This window comes from Tetrao urogallus (genome assembly GCF_951394365.1).
Source record: "Tetrao urogallus genome assembly, chromosome: 2".
NCBI lineage: Eukaryota > Metazoa > Chordata > Aves > Galliformes > Phasianidae > Tetrao > Tetrao urogallus.
Window position 1 is genome coordinate 19,127,705 of NC_136814.1, and position 17,335 is coordinate 19,145,039.

Sequence of the window (17,335 nt, forward strand, 5' to 3'; positions counted from 1 at the left end):
TGAATTTATGATCTGGTCTTGACAAAATGCTGAACTTCTTGGAGTCTTTAGAAATTAATGAGCTTTGAAGATATTCAACTTTTTGCAGTTGAATTGCATGCTAGAAAACACAGCAGTCTAATTCCAGTTTTGAGATCACATATGTTCTTTGATAAACATCACACAAATACGTTACTATGTAAAATGCTGCTTAACACAGGACATTGACAAAGAAAATTTAGTAGATATAGAAAAAGTGATTTAATAATAAGGTATATATAGAGCTGATAGAACTTTCATTATTCAACAGTAAAGTTATATCACCCACAGAGGACTTAAAATATTTTAAAATAGCATCTTATATTTAAACAGCCTACCTAATTCCACTGTCCCTCTGAAAAGATGGATTTCAAAAAGGATGTAGATTAATAGAGAAAATGATGAAGAACAATGATGAAACGGGTATATCTGTAGTTGAAAGAAAAAAAAATAGACTTAACTTTTTTTTATTTTAACTTTTCTTAATTTTTCTCTTTTTTAGAGCTAGCTTCACTTGCAAACCCCTAATAAGCGTGTTTTGGAGTCTTTTACTTGATTTCTCTAGTTTTGTATCATAAATAATTTGCATTTAAATACAAGCATGTTCAGAAATAGTTTCTAAGTGTCACTCAATTTTCCTAAGATAATACTGACTTCTTTTTCAAAAGCTCACATGAAAAAAACCCCACCTTTGATTAATGTTGAAAGCTGTATTGCTTAAATATCAAGCAAAATCAATTAACAGTATTTGAGACATAGTATACATCACTTTACAAAAAAAGGTAATTTATGGGACATTCAGTCAACATACTGCTGTGCATTTGCTGTATTACATTTATTGATTACTTATCAAGTGTCTTACATTGCATAGTTTACAGAATGATTACACTATTTGTCCAGCTTTTGAGTAAGTTTTTCCAAACTTCTCGAAGAGAACAATCGATGGTAACACAGTTTGAAAGTCCTAAAGAAATAAGAGAGAGACAAAAAGGAATGTTAAATTTAGTTTTCATGTCTATACCTTTTACTTCTCACAGTACTTTAGAATACTAAATATTCTCTTCTACTTAAATTTCTTTACATAAATTAGAATATGAATTACAAAAAATGATTTGCATACAAAATGCACATTTTAATATAACATGTACGTTAGTTTGGAGAAGAAAACAATAATCTGTTGATACAGTTGTGAGAAAATATGTATTTAAAATATAGTTCTGTGTAACAATAGGTATTGCAAAGATTTCCAGGCTCACAAGACAGATTTTACTGTCGTTTACGACTCATGGTTTACAAAATTCTATACTCCTCTGTGGTAAGCAGGTAAGATAAAGAGAGCGGGTTATTTTTTGCCATTTTTAAACTTTCTTATCTTGTTTAAACTTAGAATACGGATATAAAATCAGCTGCCTGAGAGAGAATAAAAAAATGATGTGTATTATACAAATATTAGTGTTATCAAATTAACCAGTAAATTGACTATGGAATTGTGGCAAAGAATACAAGCAGGATGATTTTTGAGCACTTTTTTTTCCAGGAAAATTTTTCATTCTTGCACTGAATTTTATAAAATGCAAATGTTTACAAATCCACATTGAATAAGAGAAGTGAAAGTGAACCTTGCAGTAAAATAAAAACACAACTGACAAAAAAGAAAGCCAAATAAACTAGGTATTCTAAACATTATTCTGATTGAGCTACTTACTAATTAACACCTGTAGCAAGACCACACATTTAGAATCATCAAAACATTTCTAAAAAAGATATCTGAAATACTAAGAATATTATCGGCCATGGCAAATACTTGTTTGTTAAAATCTTTTTTCTTTTCAGGCAGTAACATGCCAAAGAGGAGTTATCAGCTTCCCAGGCTCTAATGGTTAACTTCTAAGAGAAAACTTTTCACTGTAAAAACAATGTTCGTGAAAAGCTTTTATAGAAATGCAATGAGTCTTCACAAACAGTCTGTGGACAAGCCAAAATGTACAGCTTCACAACACATTTTGCAATTGAAAGGTTTGGTTTTCTCTCAAAAACAAAATAATAACGTTTTCTGAAAGGTGATGTGAAGTAGAATTATAATTTCTTGGATAATTTATATTTACTTCACAGCCCACAGTTCAGTTGAATCTCCATAAGCAGGCAAAGCGACTATGACTTCTGGTAAGTTCTATGCTAACTTGGAGCACCTAAGTTTCACCTCCTGCACTTCATACTTCCACACCATGGCCACATCTTTTCTTACATCAGATAATTAAATTTATTTGGTATGATTCCTTCAACACTCTAGAGCATAAATCTTAAAGCAGAAAGGTAGATATGTACATTCAAAATGAAATACTTCCTCTGTGATATCATTTAATGAATTGCAACTCCCAGCTTCTTACCCAACAGAAACTGCCTATTAGCATATTTTCATATTTTCATACATTATAATTAAGAATGGCACAGAATTTCAATTTTCATTGTGTGTTTGGCATCACAAGCACCTTCATAATGCAGGAAAAAATTGTCCATTCAGACAATTCAGAGCAGACTAGACTATCCTTTCTTTTGAAAATGGGAAACATAGTCCTATTTACATTCAGGAGAGTTAAGCTCTGGCTTAACAATTTGGGAAGGAAAAAGAAAGCAGAGAAATTGGGGTGAGACAGGGAAACTGGTGTACACCCCCTACATCAGGATAAAATCAGGAATGGTGACTCTGAGCACTGAAGAAGTCTTCAATTGCTGGAGCAGACGGCTTTTGCTATTAGGATGCCTGGCCAAACAAAAACAATTGGCTGCCAAAATTAGCTCCTTGGGACGATTTAGGAGTCTTTGAAGTGAACAGTTTTTTGAGCTGGAACTAAGCCCAGGTCCAGCCTCAAACTCAAATCAAGATGAAAAAGAGGAAATTTTCTGTGCCACACGCCCCCTCAGTGTAAGATTACTTTGGGTTGGCAGCTGCACTGTTTATCTTGTTATTTAAAGCTATCTCACTAGATACTCACAACTGAGCATTTAAACAACTGGCTCTGATTATGACGACAGCAGTTATGGATTTTTGGGAAACATCACACAGTCTGACGGATAATGGAATCATTACTGGCCTTACAATTTGACTAATTTAAGAAGTTTATAATGAATGCTAGATGAGTGTTGCACAAAATGCACATAAAATATGAATATATTTTGAGGAAAAGACACGCAGTCATTTCTATATTTAAAGAGATAACTTTTAATCAGTTTTTAACAGTGTAAAAAAGGCTTGAAAATATCATTTAGCCTTGCAAGATCTACTTCTTCGCACTGACTTGAGCCTATCCTACTATATGATTGTAGCTGATTCCCACAGAGTACTGAATTTACAGTTACGTAAAAAACAATTTTGAATTATTTTTATTGCTTTGCAAGAACAAAAGTTGGGATTGCAGAAAAACACACTCTCCCAATATTATTTTTATCCTGTCATTGATGGTAGCAGGAATAAATTAGCTTATGAATGCAAACTCCCATGTACTGGTGAAACAGAGTTTTGCTGCTTCAAGATCTTAGAAGACAGATCTGAGTTTTCTTCATTTATTACTTTTTTTCAACAATGCATTTTTACATTGCAATATAATTCCTGGAATCGGAGATCTGTAATTTGCAAGACATGAGATCTATTTTTAAATTCCCAAGCCAAGTTAATATAACACCTCCTTTTTAAACTTGTCAAGCTTCAACTTCTTTCACGCCAGTAAATTTTAAGTGACTCAATCCAAATGGTGGAGCTTAACAAGACCTATGAATTCTTTCAATATATTTGACTACTTAACTGTCCTGCGCACTCATCAGTTCCAAACAATTAAGATAAAAAGGTGACATAAAGCCACCAAATAAAGATTTGTGTCAATTAGCACACACTGATGCCATACATTAGATCTGCCAAATCCTCACATAGTTCATCTTTGGAAAATTATTATTAAAGTAGTTTCTAAAGGAAATTCACATCTGTGTACATAGGCATACATAAATATAAAGACAGCTTACAAACAATGGGCAAACAAGCAAAAGCTTGCAGAGCTACAAGTGGATGTATGTATATCAGCTTAAAGGCCTTCAAAAATGTGTTGCCTCATATTTCTAGTGCTAAATTTGTACTAACAATGTATTTTTCCAAACAATCTTGAGTGCACTGTACAATTTCCTATAAAATAAAAATGCACTTTGGATAGAGCTAGGAAATACATTCAAGCTGGGAAATTTAATGAAGTGGAAAGTCAATCACTTCAGTCCAAAATAGGCAAACAGCAGCAGCATGTCCACTCACAGATTTAAAGGAGAGAAAGTACCATTGCAACAATTTATTCTTAGCTCCTGGATATATACTTCAGGTTACTTCCTACAGCAAATCTATCAAGTCCATAACAATTAAGAAGCTAATAAGCATATGATCAGCTTGGAACAATTCACTTACTTACACTGAACTTTGATTTCTGCTTAACAGCATTCCATAGTCTTTCTCTGCAAAGACAACAATTCATTTTGTTGTCTATTTTGCCATTTTGGGCCTCTCACTACAAGAAAGATATTGAGTTACTTGAGCACTTGCAGAGAAGAAAAACACTTTCCAGTGAAGGTACTGGAAACCTAGACCTATGAGGAGAAGGTGAAGGAACTGTGGTTGTTTAGCTTGGAGAAGAGGAGGTTCAAGGGATACCACATAGCTTTCTACATCTACTTGAAAAGAGGTGATAGAACGTGAGGCAACAGCCTTAAGTTGCAACAGGGAAGGATTAGATCTGATATTTCTAAACAGAAAGGATGGTTATGCATTGGAATGGGCTGTCCAGGGAAGTGGTAGAGTTGACATCCCTTAAAAATAGGGATATGTGGATGTAGTGTTTAGGGATGTCATTTAATGGTGGACTTCACAGAGTTAGGCGATCGTGGGACTAGATGATCTTGAAGATTTTTCCCAATGCAGACGAGTCCACGATTACATAAAAAGAGATTTTGCTACATAAATAAAGTTGTTGAATACAGTTGTATGAATGGAGATTTTCTTTCTGCGTGAGGAGAAGTAGCGTGCAAAACTATTTCAAAGATAAATCAAATATCCTCCCTAATAATCACGTACCCTCTTCCTACAGAGCTGATTCAGAGCTCCAAGTCCTCTTTTGAGCAAGTTTAAAAATGTGAAAGACACAGTATGATTGCATGATGTCAACAAGATTCCATGTGCTATGCAATTTTTAACCAATCAGTGCAAGGTTTGGATGTTAAAATCTTTTTCTTTTTTGTACTAGAATACCTGTTGCTCTTATTGAGACCTATGGCTGCAGGAAATGTCAGTTAGGAGTCAATGGCAGAAGGAATAACTGAAAAGTTGCTAGTTCTGTGTTCATGTGTACTTTGCTACTGCTTAATAAAAACAGAGAACAAATGTCACTTCTCTTTTGCTTGAAATCAGTACCTACAGAAAAACAGCATGATTTTAGAGAATGCAGTGAGAAATTCTGTATAAAAATACATGCCATAATTCCTCAGTACATGGTAAGCACACTGTGCAATCTCTCTTTTTCCACAAAGGTGAGATACATGTGCCTCATTTGAAAATCAGTCAGCACTGCCAAGAGCCACTGTACAGCCATAGTCCACAACCCCTGTCTGTTTAAAAAACTGTGGTCATATTTAAGTATTCCCTATGATCTTAATGCTTGTAATAGTAAAATTAGAGTTTTAAATTGAACAGTCATTGTAAACCTCCTGACCTATTAATCGCCACAGAGGTCTCTAACAAGAAAGAAAACCAGAAATGGCAAGTTGTTACTCAAGTAAAACGTTGATCCAGATAACTTTTATTCTTAGCAAATTTATCAATACTGGTTAACAATACTTCCAACTAGTATGGGGCCTTCTGACATGACAAAATGAGTGTAACAACCCATTCTGTCAATACAACAGAAATGTCATTTCAAGTGCTCAAAACCCACTAAGCTACCCTAAAAAAGATTGATTTATCTGCTCAAGTGTTTCTTTGGGGCAAACTTTTCTCACAACTGAAACCAATTAGTGGGCCTGGCACTTGTAGTGCAGAATGTAGGTCAGCATCAAGTAATAAAAAAGTATTGACTTTTCTCTGTCTGTAAGCAGCATGAAAGGGGTGCCATGGCCTTGTCGTATATGAAAAGAGCTCCATTAATTTCACTTATTTCAACCAGGGCTGTCAAATACTAATGCTTCTATTGCACTTTTCACACAAAGTACATTGACACCAATCCTGGCCTCAGTGAAACAAGTTTACAATATTTCAGACAGTGAAAGGTGTACTATAATTTTTAATTCCCTGTTGTACATTTAGTCTCTTTAAGCAGCATTGGTTAGAAGACCTATGGAGAGATATGAGCCAGGACATTAATAATGGCCGTACTTCTTCCCATGGGCCACAAAGCCTATTTCTTGGGCATAGTTTTAGCAGCTAATTAGCCATAAAGTTCAGGACGCAGTTGTTTGGCAGAACTCTGGTGATGTTTGTTTTGATTGTTTTTTGTGGCTTGTGGGCAGTGGGCACAGACTAACAATTCTGCTTTCCAAAAGTGAGGAATAGGTCTTCTGTGACTTAAGGCTATAAAATTGAAAAGTTAATGTGTTAACCAATTGGGTCAACTAGACCCATCAAATAACAGATAATAACAAAAGCCTGTATCATGCCGTAGGGACTGGAGCTCATTGTCAGTGCAGAGGTATTGACTTAAAGGGAAAAGCCTGCCTAATCGGAGTTCCTCACACTAAAGTGGACAAGTGACCACTGCTATGTAAAAAGGGGTAAAATTATGCCCTGACCTATTCAGCTTGTCAGCACAGTGCAGAGGGGAAAAAGCCATCATCTGCCCCTTGGACTGCCTACTGTTATAACCTATCCTAAACCTTTTTGTGTAAGTGCAATGAGAAAAGCTGCTTCCATGAAAACTTTATGAGCTTCCCCATACTGTGGATCAACACAGTGCTTTACAAACTGACCTAAGATGTTATGAATTCATTTCTCTCTAGTCTCTGCAATGTTCCTCCTAAACTGCCTGTTCTTTTTCTCCCTCCAAATGGAGTTTATGGTTCTTCTTGATAAACTTGAGGGCCCTGAGTGTGATGTCTAACTCATTCCCTAATTACCTCCTGCAAATGCAAATGACATTAACAACAATAAAACTCTTTGATTTAAAAAGACTGGGTGACTATGGAATGCAATTTTATACTTCCTTTAATGACTTTGTAAGAGCAAACCTTACCCTTTGAATCAACTTGCCATTAGATCTTAAAATAAAATGATATTGTATAGACATCATAAAAGGCAATTTAAAACCTTCTGGGTTATACTTACATCAGGGAAATTTTTTACTTGTTAGTTTAAATCTGTTATTGACATTATGATAATATGTTGTAAAAACAAATCAGGAAATTATGCTCACAGTAGGAAATCTAACAACACCATTTTAATATCCTATCTTCCAAACAGAAACAGAAAACATTAATTGCCATTTAATTTATGTAAGAAACATTTCATTATCACTACAGTTAAATTTTCATGGAGCTTTAAAACTACCACTGGCTCTTACACATTTCATCTTTTGGAATTAACACTGATAAAGCCAAATTCAAATAGGGCTTGCCAAAATGAAATGCTATGGTTCACGAATTTGAAAAAAACAGAGCTCTGACAATCACATATATTTTTGATACTTCCTGTATGATGACTCCGGTATGAACAACAGAGCAGTATATGTTCCTCTCTGACAGTCTAATATGGAAATTATAACTCTATTATTCACCTGCTCTAATATTCTGAGAAGTGCTCTACTGTGTTCACCTGTGTTTGCTTTCTTAGAAGCTAAGCTGTGCTAACTGATTTGGTTTGGAGATAACTGTCAAAAACAAGCAAAGCTCTAAAACTTCTCTGCAGGAAAGGAGTTCTAGCCTCTTTCTGCCCCTGTGTGGTTGGAAGCACCTCAGACAAAAGAACAAAAGCAGACCCCACTACCCACTTCTACAGCTGCTCAAATTAAGGCATAGAAAGTAGCGATCCTTTTGAGAATGCAATAGTCTGAGCCACTCTACAGGAAATTACAAGTATTCTGACTGAACAAGATATTTTTTCAATATCACAGAATCATAAAATGGCTTGGGTTGGAAGTGACCTCAAAGATCTTTTAGTTCCAACCACACAGCTATAGGTAGGGTTGCTAACCACAGAACTAGGTACTAGATCGAGCTACCCGGGATCCCATCCAACTTGGCCCTGAACATGCCCTTGGATGGGGCATCCACAACTTCTCTGGGCACCCTGTTCCAGGGCCCCATCTCCCTCTCAGGGAAAAATTCACCTTTGACATCTAATCTAAATCTCCCCTCCTTTAGTTCAATATTTGCATTTATTAAACATTACAACTGTCTCATACCCTACAATGCTTTCTCACAAGAAAAGGCAAATTATCTCATATTTGACAGAAGTTATGTTCAAGAAAGAATAAAGAAAAAAGAGGGAAGAATTTTGTCTAGTGAATAATTTTTCTTGTAAGCTTGCCTGTATAAAATTAACCTGCAATCTGAAAATAGCCTGTCCTTTATGTCATGTGCAATACAACCAGCAATGAAGATTTGTGGTCTGAATTTGCATTTGTTAAATATATTTAGTATCCTGCAGTCACTGTGGTTGCCCAAGGGGAAGGAATTCCCAGCTGTACCCTCTAAATTCATTCAGCCCATTTACTGATGATCTGCAAGCCAGATACTGTTTGGCTCTTCCTCCCAAACATGTACTAGCTTTGCTTTAAAAAGAGCATCCTCCTTTATAATATATATGCAGATAATTAATTTATTTATGTGCATAAAGCTAATCAAATGGGAAGGAATAGATCACCACTATGTAGACACGTTAGGCGCTTTTAGACATATTCAGAGCAAGCATCAATATTACAAGTACAGTTTGACACACAAAGTTATACTGCATGCAGTACTTTGTCAATGTTAAGGAACAGCATCACCCAAACTCTGTTTTGCCTAATGTCTGTACTTGAACCAAAACTGCCAAAGATAATATTCTATTTTTATGACCTAACGTATTTTTTTTTTTTGTATCAAGTAAATTAAATTAAGAAAGGAATGTGAATTTCTCCAGTAACTATTTCATAGTTGGATACCCTTGAACTTTACTGAATCTGGGCTTAAAAACAAATGTGCACTCGAAATAGTTTAATTTTTACTCAGAATCCCAAGAGGTGTTTATTATTTTCATGTAAATCCCTACAACTTGCAGAGTGTTTAAATGTATATAGGTATATTTTTAGGACTAGAGTAAATGTTAATTTAAGATACATAAATAATATTTTGTGGAATATAAAAAGCAGTAATGAGTAATGCATAAACCTTTTATGAAGTTACTAAATCTGAGGTGGAGCTATGCCTAACTACATTCCAATGTAGAAAAAATGTACAGGGTCTTAAAAGTGATGAAAAGTAAAGGATCCATTTTTATCACATTGTTTGTGTTTTTAAACAGGCTCCTTGTCCAGTCCATCACATACACCATCACATACCAACAGGATGTGCATTAGGAAATAATGCATTTAGAATAGGTATCTTGACTTATGCCATTTATATGCTGCTTCTTTCATTGTCTAATCTGTTAAACCATAACATTCTCTTTCCAATAGAAAATAAGCCATTGCCAAGTGCTGACTGCCAAGATAAACTCAGAACCACTTTTAACCTGCTGGACTATAGCCAGAAAATGTTTAACCTGCCAAGATCAAGTTGCATCTATCTCTAACTTGCCAAAATCATGCTTATAGGAGTTATCAAGGAAAAAAATCTGAACTGAAATTCTCATCTGAAAACATTTTCTTCTTATCAGTTTCAGTTGTACCTTTCTGAACAAAAGTTGTAGTCATTTAACATCAATCAAAAATACATTTTGATTCTATCACACTTGGCATATGCAGCAAAAATAATACTCAGCAAGACTGCATCCACTTTGATGTTGTTCTGGATAATACTTTCCAATCCTTATTACCTTTTGTGCTGAAATGATTAAACTTGTAGATGAAAGGAGAGTGGTAGATGCTGTCTGTGTCAAGTTTAGCAAGACTTTCAACACCACATTCTAGAGAATCCTTTTATCCAAGTTGGTAAATTATAGTCAAGAAGTACAGACTAACAGATGTAGTGACTGTCTGGACTATCAGCCACAAATGGTAGCAATTAATGACTGGTAGTCTAACTAGAATCTGGCTACAATTGTATTTCCTCAGGCACTGTCTTGAGACCTATCTTGTTTAATATCTTCATAAGTGACCTGGAGGTGCATCTGGAACGTACGCTCATCAAGTTCACAGACAGCAACAGACTAACGGGTGCAATCGATACACTTGAGGGTAATTATTCAGAGTGATGCAGACAGGCTAGAGGAATGGTCTGTCAAATAAAATTCAGTATGGACAAATGCACCTGGCACAGACTAACCTGAGGAACAATGTTGACAGTTTGGGAAGCAGAAGAGAATCATGGAAGCTGGGTAGACCATTCACTAAATATGAGCTAGGAATGTGCCATGCACTATTGAAAGGTAAAAACTGCCTATATCACAGGAATATAGCCAAAGAAGTAATATTCCACTTTATTTCATGCTTGTTGGACGTATGGAATAGAATATCTACTTTTTGGCTCTCCAATGCAAGACTAGTGTTAATAAGCTTAAAGTTCAGAAAAGATTCACCACACTAATGGTGTCATTTTAATGTGATGAGTTATGAATTTTATTGCTTTCAGTTGGCATTCTGAACTCGTTGGGAATAAGAAGTTAATATTCCTCCATCAGTCACAGAATAAATTTTTGTGTAGTCTTCGTACAGAAGCACACAAGCCAGTAAACAAGAAGAAATATACATTATAACTGTGAAATACTAAAAATTAACTCAAAGACTTAGAAAAAGCCTGATTTTACATTAGTTATAAGAAAAAGTCTGCTTTTAAAACTTTATAATGAACTTGCAAAAAAGAGAAACCTTAGATTTTAGACTTTCCTTACACTAGTGCTGTAGAGTAAATTCTATAATCTCCAATATAGTTTGTGAGTTGTTCCAATATCAACAAGATATTTCTGAGCCACATCAGTATCACATTTTTTTCAGGTTTTTCAGACTCACCAAATTCACATCCAGATGCAATTTTTTTAGATTATCAGCACCCACCTTGGTACTGATAATTACAAGTAGCAAATAAAAGATTAACTTATTGTTATATCACGTCCAGAATCAGAATTTTTATATGGTATGACAGTCCAGCCAAGTATGCAGTACATTTCCTTGCATCTCACTCTCCATAAATTGAGAGGATAAATTGACATAAATTGAGAGGATATCACGTATTATTAAAACAAGTGCTTAAAGCAACATTTCTCTACAGTAACACAGAAGGACAGACTGTCACTAGATCACAGACTGCTACTCAAGTGGCATTTCTTGAGACAACCTCCTCATTTGTACTTCTAATTAAATTTATCTTCAGCTCCTAATCTTCTGACTTCTCTAATTTAAAAAAATGTTGGCATCCACTGGGACCAAAGATAATTATTTCAGTTTCTGGAAAATATATTTGCAAAACTTCCATTTCTTAGGGATTTAGGAGAAATTATTTAAGTACAGGCAAAATCTTTATAAAGTGATAAGTGACAGAGAAAAGCAAATGTTTTTCACATGTTGTTCAAAACTGGTTTTCATGTTTCTGATATTCTCTATAGTATAGTATAGTACTGTTTCCTGGGTTGCAGTACTGTCTTTTTGCTGAATACTTATATTAGCTTTCTATGTTCCACAAGGAAAAACAGTTTTACAGAGATTTTAACCAACTTTGTTTTTAAGGAAAAAACATATTTAAAAAATGCATTATCTAATAAAGTTACATTTCAGATCCTATGTACAACTTAGAAGATTACTGATTGATTATAACCACCTAGTGTGAATAAGAAAGCAGTTTTATTTTTTACATTGCTTTCTTATAGACTTTGTATATAATTTTTTAAGAAAACACTTTTTTAGCTTAAACAGAAGAAATAACTGCAAACAATCTTGTCTACCATCTCTATCAAGAAAAGCATATACTGTACTAATTCTCACTTTGGTGCCATTGAAATTACTTTTACAAAAGCAAAGTCCACTCTACTACAAACCACTGCCTTCCCAGCTTATTTTCTCATGACTCTTCACAGAGCATAATTTAACCTGATCAAAAGCTACATGTGCATAGGATGTGCTAAATACCGTGCTATTTTTCACACATTTTTTTTTATTTTGAAAGCTAATAGAAATATATTCTTACATTATAGAGAAAAGTAATGAAGTATGTACCAGTACTTCAGGGATAAGGGAGTGCACAGGACTTTATGGGCCTAATTCTGAGTATATGTTTCCTTGCAAAGACTCTTTGCTTCTGGATGTCAGAATGCTTGAGCAGGTGATGTCTTCATGACTGGTGGAGCTTTGATGACATCCAGAGCTAAATGAAAGATGTGTTCCCTGTCATGTTCCATGCAGGGGAACATTTTTTGGAAGACATATAAAAGAACTTGACTTGAAGAGAATTTATGTCATGTCAGAAAGAAGAGTACAGATGAGTACAGATGTCAAAGAGGAATACTCACAGTGAGGAAGAAGTCCTCCTCCCTATCCTCACAATCTCATTCCAAAAGTGAAAGCATACAAGTAGGCAAAGGGAGTCTACAGTAAAATAAACACTTTATTCTTCCAACAAATTACTTTCCTTTGGCACACTGAGAGAAACTCATATTTTGTAAATATAAGCTACCTTCAGAAGAGACTGAAATAATGGAACAGGAATGAGGAGGGCTTTCTCACTTTGTGTGCAAATACTCTAGAGATCAGCTAAAGATAGGAAAATTAGTCATATCATACCCAGTGTTCACAAACACTCTAACTAATTAACAACATTGGAAAACAGCTCTTAGACTAATATCTTTTTTATTTCCCTGCTTGTTATTTACGTATAAAAACATATCTTTGTGTATCCTTTTTTACTTCATTTCTCAGTGTTGTTTACTGTTCCATTCCTGTTGTTTTATACAGCTCAAGGAGAAGCGTTGGCATCAATGATTATTCACTTGTGCCACAGATTTGTTTCAGCATTGACACAAAGCTAGTTCTTGTCAAATTTCAGATGATTAAGAAATTTCAGGGAGAGGAACATCTGAAATTTATAGCCAATCATTATTTCATATTCAAGTGTTTAGAAAAATGAAATTGATGATATGTATTAGCACAAATTCAATAAATAGATTGCTCACAACACTTGAACTAAGATCATGCTGTTGTGGTTCTGATATGAATACATGTTACACATAACAAATGTGACAAGTTGTACAAACATATTCTATGGTCATACAGAAGAGAAAGTTTATTTCATTTTTTTGCTGGCTAACTTCCAAAGTAAATTCTACACCCCACTGTTTGTGTTGAGGAAAGAATTTAGCCTTATACTTCAACACCTGTGCCTTTGATGCCCATGCAGAACTTACAGTGTACAGCTGAATACTATTATATCTTATAAATGATAAAGAGAAACTCAATGTTTTGTATGCTAATTTATTCATTGACAGTGTAGCAGCAATATAAGTTATACTGTAAAGTTTCCAATACTTTAAGGACTTTGGATTTGACCTGAAGTGAAAAAATACTTAAAATAGCAACACATTTTGGTCTTCCTGCCACCAAAGGCTTGGGTATCTGCAAAAACTACAAATCATGCCAAACTCTTTGAGTGATATATGGAGGATCACAATCCACAAGGAAATAAGCTAAGACCAATTCATTCATTTCATTTAGGTCCTTCAGTAGGATTTGAACCATCCAGTTCCACAAGCCATGTCTCATGAGATTGCAGTATACACCCAGCCCACTGTAATAATGATTCATATACATATATGTGTATATGCTTTATTGCTACCTTTAGCTGGATTAAAAGCAATACATCAATTTTTATATTTCTGCCTCTTTTGTTAGCTTTCTAGCACTTGATCAGCTGATAGAGGCAATAATGAAATGTTTTTTTATAAACCAGAGTTTGTAAGTCCTGTCCTAAGAATGTAATATTTCAAAAAATCGCCTAAGCTTTGGGGAAAAAACCAATTACAGAAACAGCATTAAAAATGCCAAGCACTGAGCAGAAGCAATTCTGGATCAGTTTAAAAAAGTGATTGATGAAACTCTAATCTGAGCTGAAGGAACAGTTTCACGACAAGCTGTGACCATTCCACACACTTCATTAGCTGCCATAATTAGCCTGGTGTTTCAATTTGTTAGAACTGGTGGGGACAATTTTACTGAGAATGCAAACATCAAAAAACAGGGTGCCTCAGACTTCAGAAGGGACTGATGAGAAGCTCTTCTAGTCTCTGTTAACTAAAAGATTAATTACAGCTGATGGGAGGCTGTACTCTGATTGTCACTCTGTCTATGTGCATTACTTTTAGCATTAGAAGAAAGATATGGTTGACACTGCACTGCTCAATCAAGCAGCTTCGCATTAGTGTACAAAGTCTGTTAATATGCAGTTTTTCTATTGTTTCTCTTTTGTTTTCTCATATCCAACAAGTTATACTGTAAAAGAGCAGTGCATTCAATTCCTAATGATCAGTGTTTGTCACACTGTCGTTCCTGCATAAAACTGCAAGTGAAAGATCCTAACATATCAGAAAGCTGTGGGCTGGGAATATTGTTAGTTCCTATTATCACAGCCAAAATGTAAATTCGTACTCAGAGAGACTCATTATGGAAAACAAAAGCAGTCAGATACTGCGTTCATCACAGTCTTTATCTTGTTCCATATACCATATCTACTATTATCCCTGTACATTAACTCATCAAAGCTTGTAAGGTTATTTAAATGAAAATGAAGATGGAAATGAAAAGGTTATTCTTGAATAATTATGTAACTCTCATTCTTGAATATTAACACACAGTAATACAACTGTTCATAAATAACTACTGATGTGGCTATGCATTTCAGTTTCTACATATATTTTATGCTGAGATCAACAGAGAAAAAAGTATGGGAGAGAACAGAGTTCATAATTTTGATCATGGTGAAAGATCCATTTAAGTTACATTTGTAAAGGGTATTTTGCAAACAGTTTTTCACTGGCATGAAATGAATAAATATACAGAAGTGCGCCACATCACTGCTTGAAATGGAGCAAACAAGTTCAGAGTTTATTCATGATCTAAATTTTAAAGAAGCAGTAGCTGCCTATGTTAAACCACTAGGACAACAAGCAGCCTCTGTTACTTGTAGTTTCTCATTCACTCCAACACAAGCGCACAAAACTTGCACTACAATTTTTTCCTATTCAGGAAATGCTGATTACGAAAACCTAGACTACATTTTACTGCACTGAAGTCTATTGCTCTGAGAATAATCTACACTAGCTTTCTGTCATCAGAGCAACAAACATGTAGCCTTTCACACAGGTTGGACATATATCCAGCATAATCTTTTAGAATTCGTTCAAAGCAGATATATCTGCTAATAGCGTTATAAATTACAGCTATTCAATCGTAATGTATCAGTACAATAAAATATTTCTTTCAGCCAATGTTTTCAGATGTGACATTCAGATGTGAGATCCTAACTGCATATGTTGCAGGAAGCCACCAGAACATGCTTGTTAGACTGCGATTTGTAAATCCACCAGCAACATGCAATTAAAGATGAGATTCAAAGTGTCTGTTTTTTTGTGAAGATGAGTAACAACACTGTTCTTAGAGTATTCTTCCCAACAGGAAATGATAGAATTCTTCTGCGTATCAATTATAGTCATCACTGGTTATCGCATGTAACTATAGTAAGCACTGAGAATTAGTCTTAATATCCCAGGCATTTTTTAATAGCAGCATGGGCTGTGTTAATCTTACAGAGCTGTGGAAGTCTTTATTACTACCATTTCAAGTATATTTAATCATCACAATCAAGCTAAAGTTGAGTAACCAAATAATAAGTAGCACGTTTTTGCAGATATGCTCCACCAAGGATTGCTACTGACTTCAAAATCTAGACTTTCACTTTAATATTGTGACAAATTGGTTTGGTTGAAATACATTGTTTGGTGGATGTATGAACAAATCTTAATTCCATGAATACTGAACAGCCCCTGCAAAGCCATCATCAAAAGGTAAGGCCAAACACATCCCAGTTTAGTGAGAGGACTTTCAATTCCAGTAAAATCACATCAATTCCAGTCAGTTCTAAAACTAACAACAATTAAATATTTTGTAAACAAACACTAATGTTTCCAGATCAACTTGCAGGCAGGTTGTTTTTTTTTTTTGTTTTTGAACTAAAAACTTTGCCCCAAGTTGCTATAATGTCCTCTGAGTGTGCACTGACATAATTAGGCAAGATACTCCGTTAGTGAAGTTTTTTTTTTTTTCCTCATTAAATGAGAGCTTTTAAAATGCTTAAGTAATGTATAGAATGGGAAGTTAAATATGCATATCTATCTCCCTCAGAAAATATTGGTTAAAGTTAACTTACTAAAAAGCAAGCTTTTTTTTCTATGCTACAAACATGCAAGTTGCATTATTAAATGAGGAAGGTAGGCAAAGCAAGACATTTATCATTCTACAGACAAATGACACTGAATTGCTAGTTAGACAGTATAATAAGTACCATCTAATTTTCTCTTTCGAATCAATTTATTCTTCAAAGCCTTGGATCATCATCAAGGGACTGCATTTTCCCGTTGAGAAATCACAGGACTAAAAATCAGGTTTTATAAAATATTTAACTAGTTGCCGACAAATAACTACTAGAATGGATTTGATTGGAAGAGCAGTGACAGTATCTTTTCTCATGCAAATAACCAACTGAATGGTTTGACTCATCCCAATCACTACTTTGTACTACTCCTTCAAAATCATACCCTGTAAGTCATCAGTAACATTTGCTAGAAAGCTTTTCCAGCTTTTCTTTCCAGCCTTCCAGCTACCCAGCCATTCCTTTCTATATTTTATATATATATATAATATTTTCTATATTTTAATTTGCTTCACAATTTTAGCCTTCCTTCCACTTAGTTACACAAGTTAAGAGGTGGCTGATACTTAATAATCATTTGCATTACACAATGAGTAGTGCTTTTTAAGAGCAGCACAGTAGCGGTGACCTGAAGAATTTTTCTCAAAATGAGAAAAACCACCACACAGGAACTTTTACAGTAGGAATTCCAAAAGGGATCTTTATAATAAGATGCATTTCTGTAAATATACATTGGACAAGGAATCTGGAAAAA

At 34.7% G+C, this 17,335-nt stretch overlaps 1 protein-coding gene across 1 annotated transcript in view; it reads right to left on the minus strand.

Moving 5' to 3' along the window:
- Positions 1-901: 901 nt before the first annotated feature.
- The window catches only part of SPATA17 (spermatogenesis associated 17), a gene marked incomplete at both ends in the record, with an annotated part of 89,061 nt that continues 72,627 nt past the window's right edge, over positions 902-17,335 (minus strand). The window contains one exon of the mRNA XM_079549968.1: positions 902-982. Coding sequence (XP_079406094.1) covers positions 902-982 — 81 coding nt within the window. The remainder of the gene's footprint in view (positions 983-17,335) is intronic.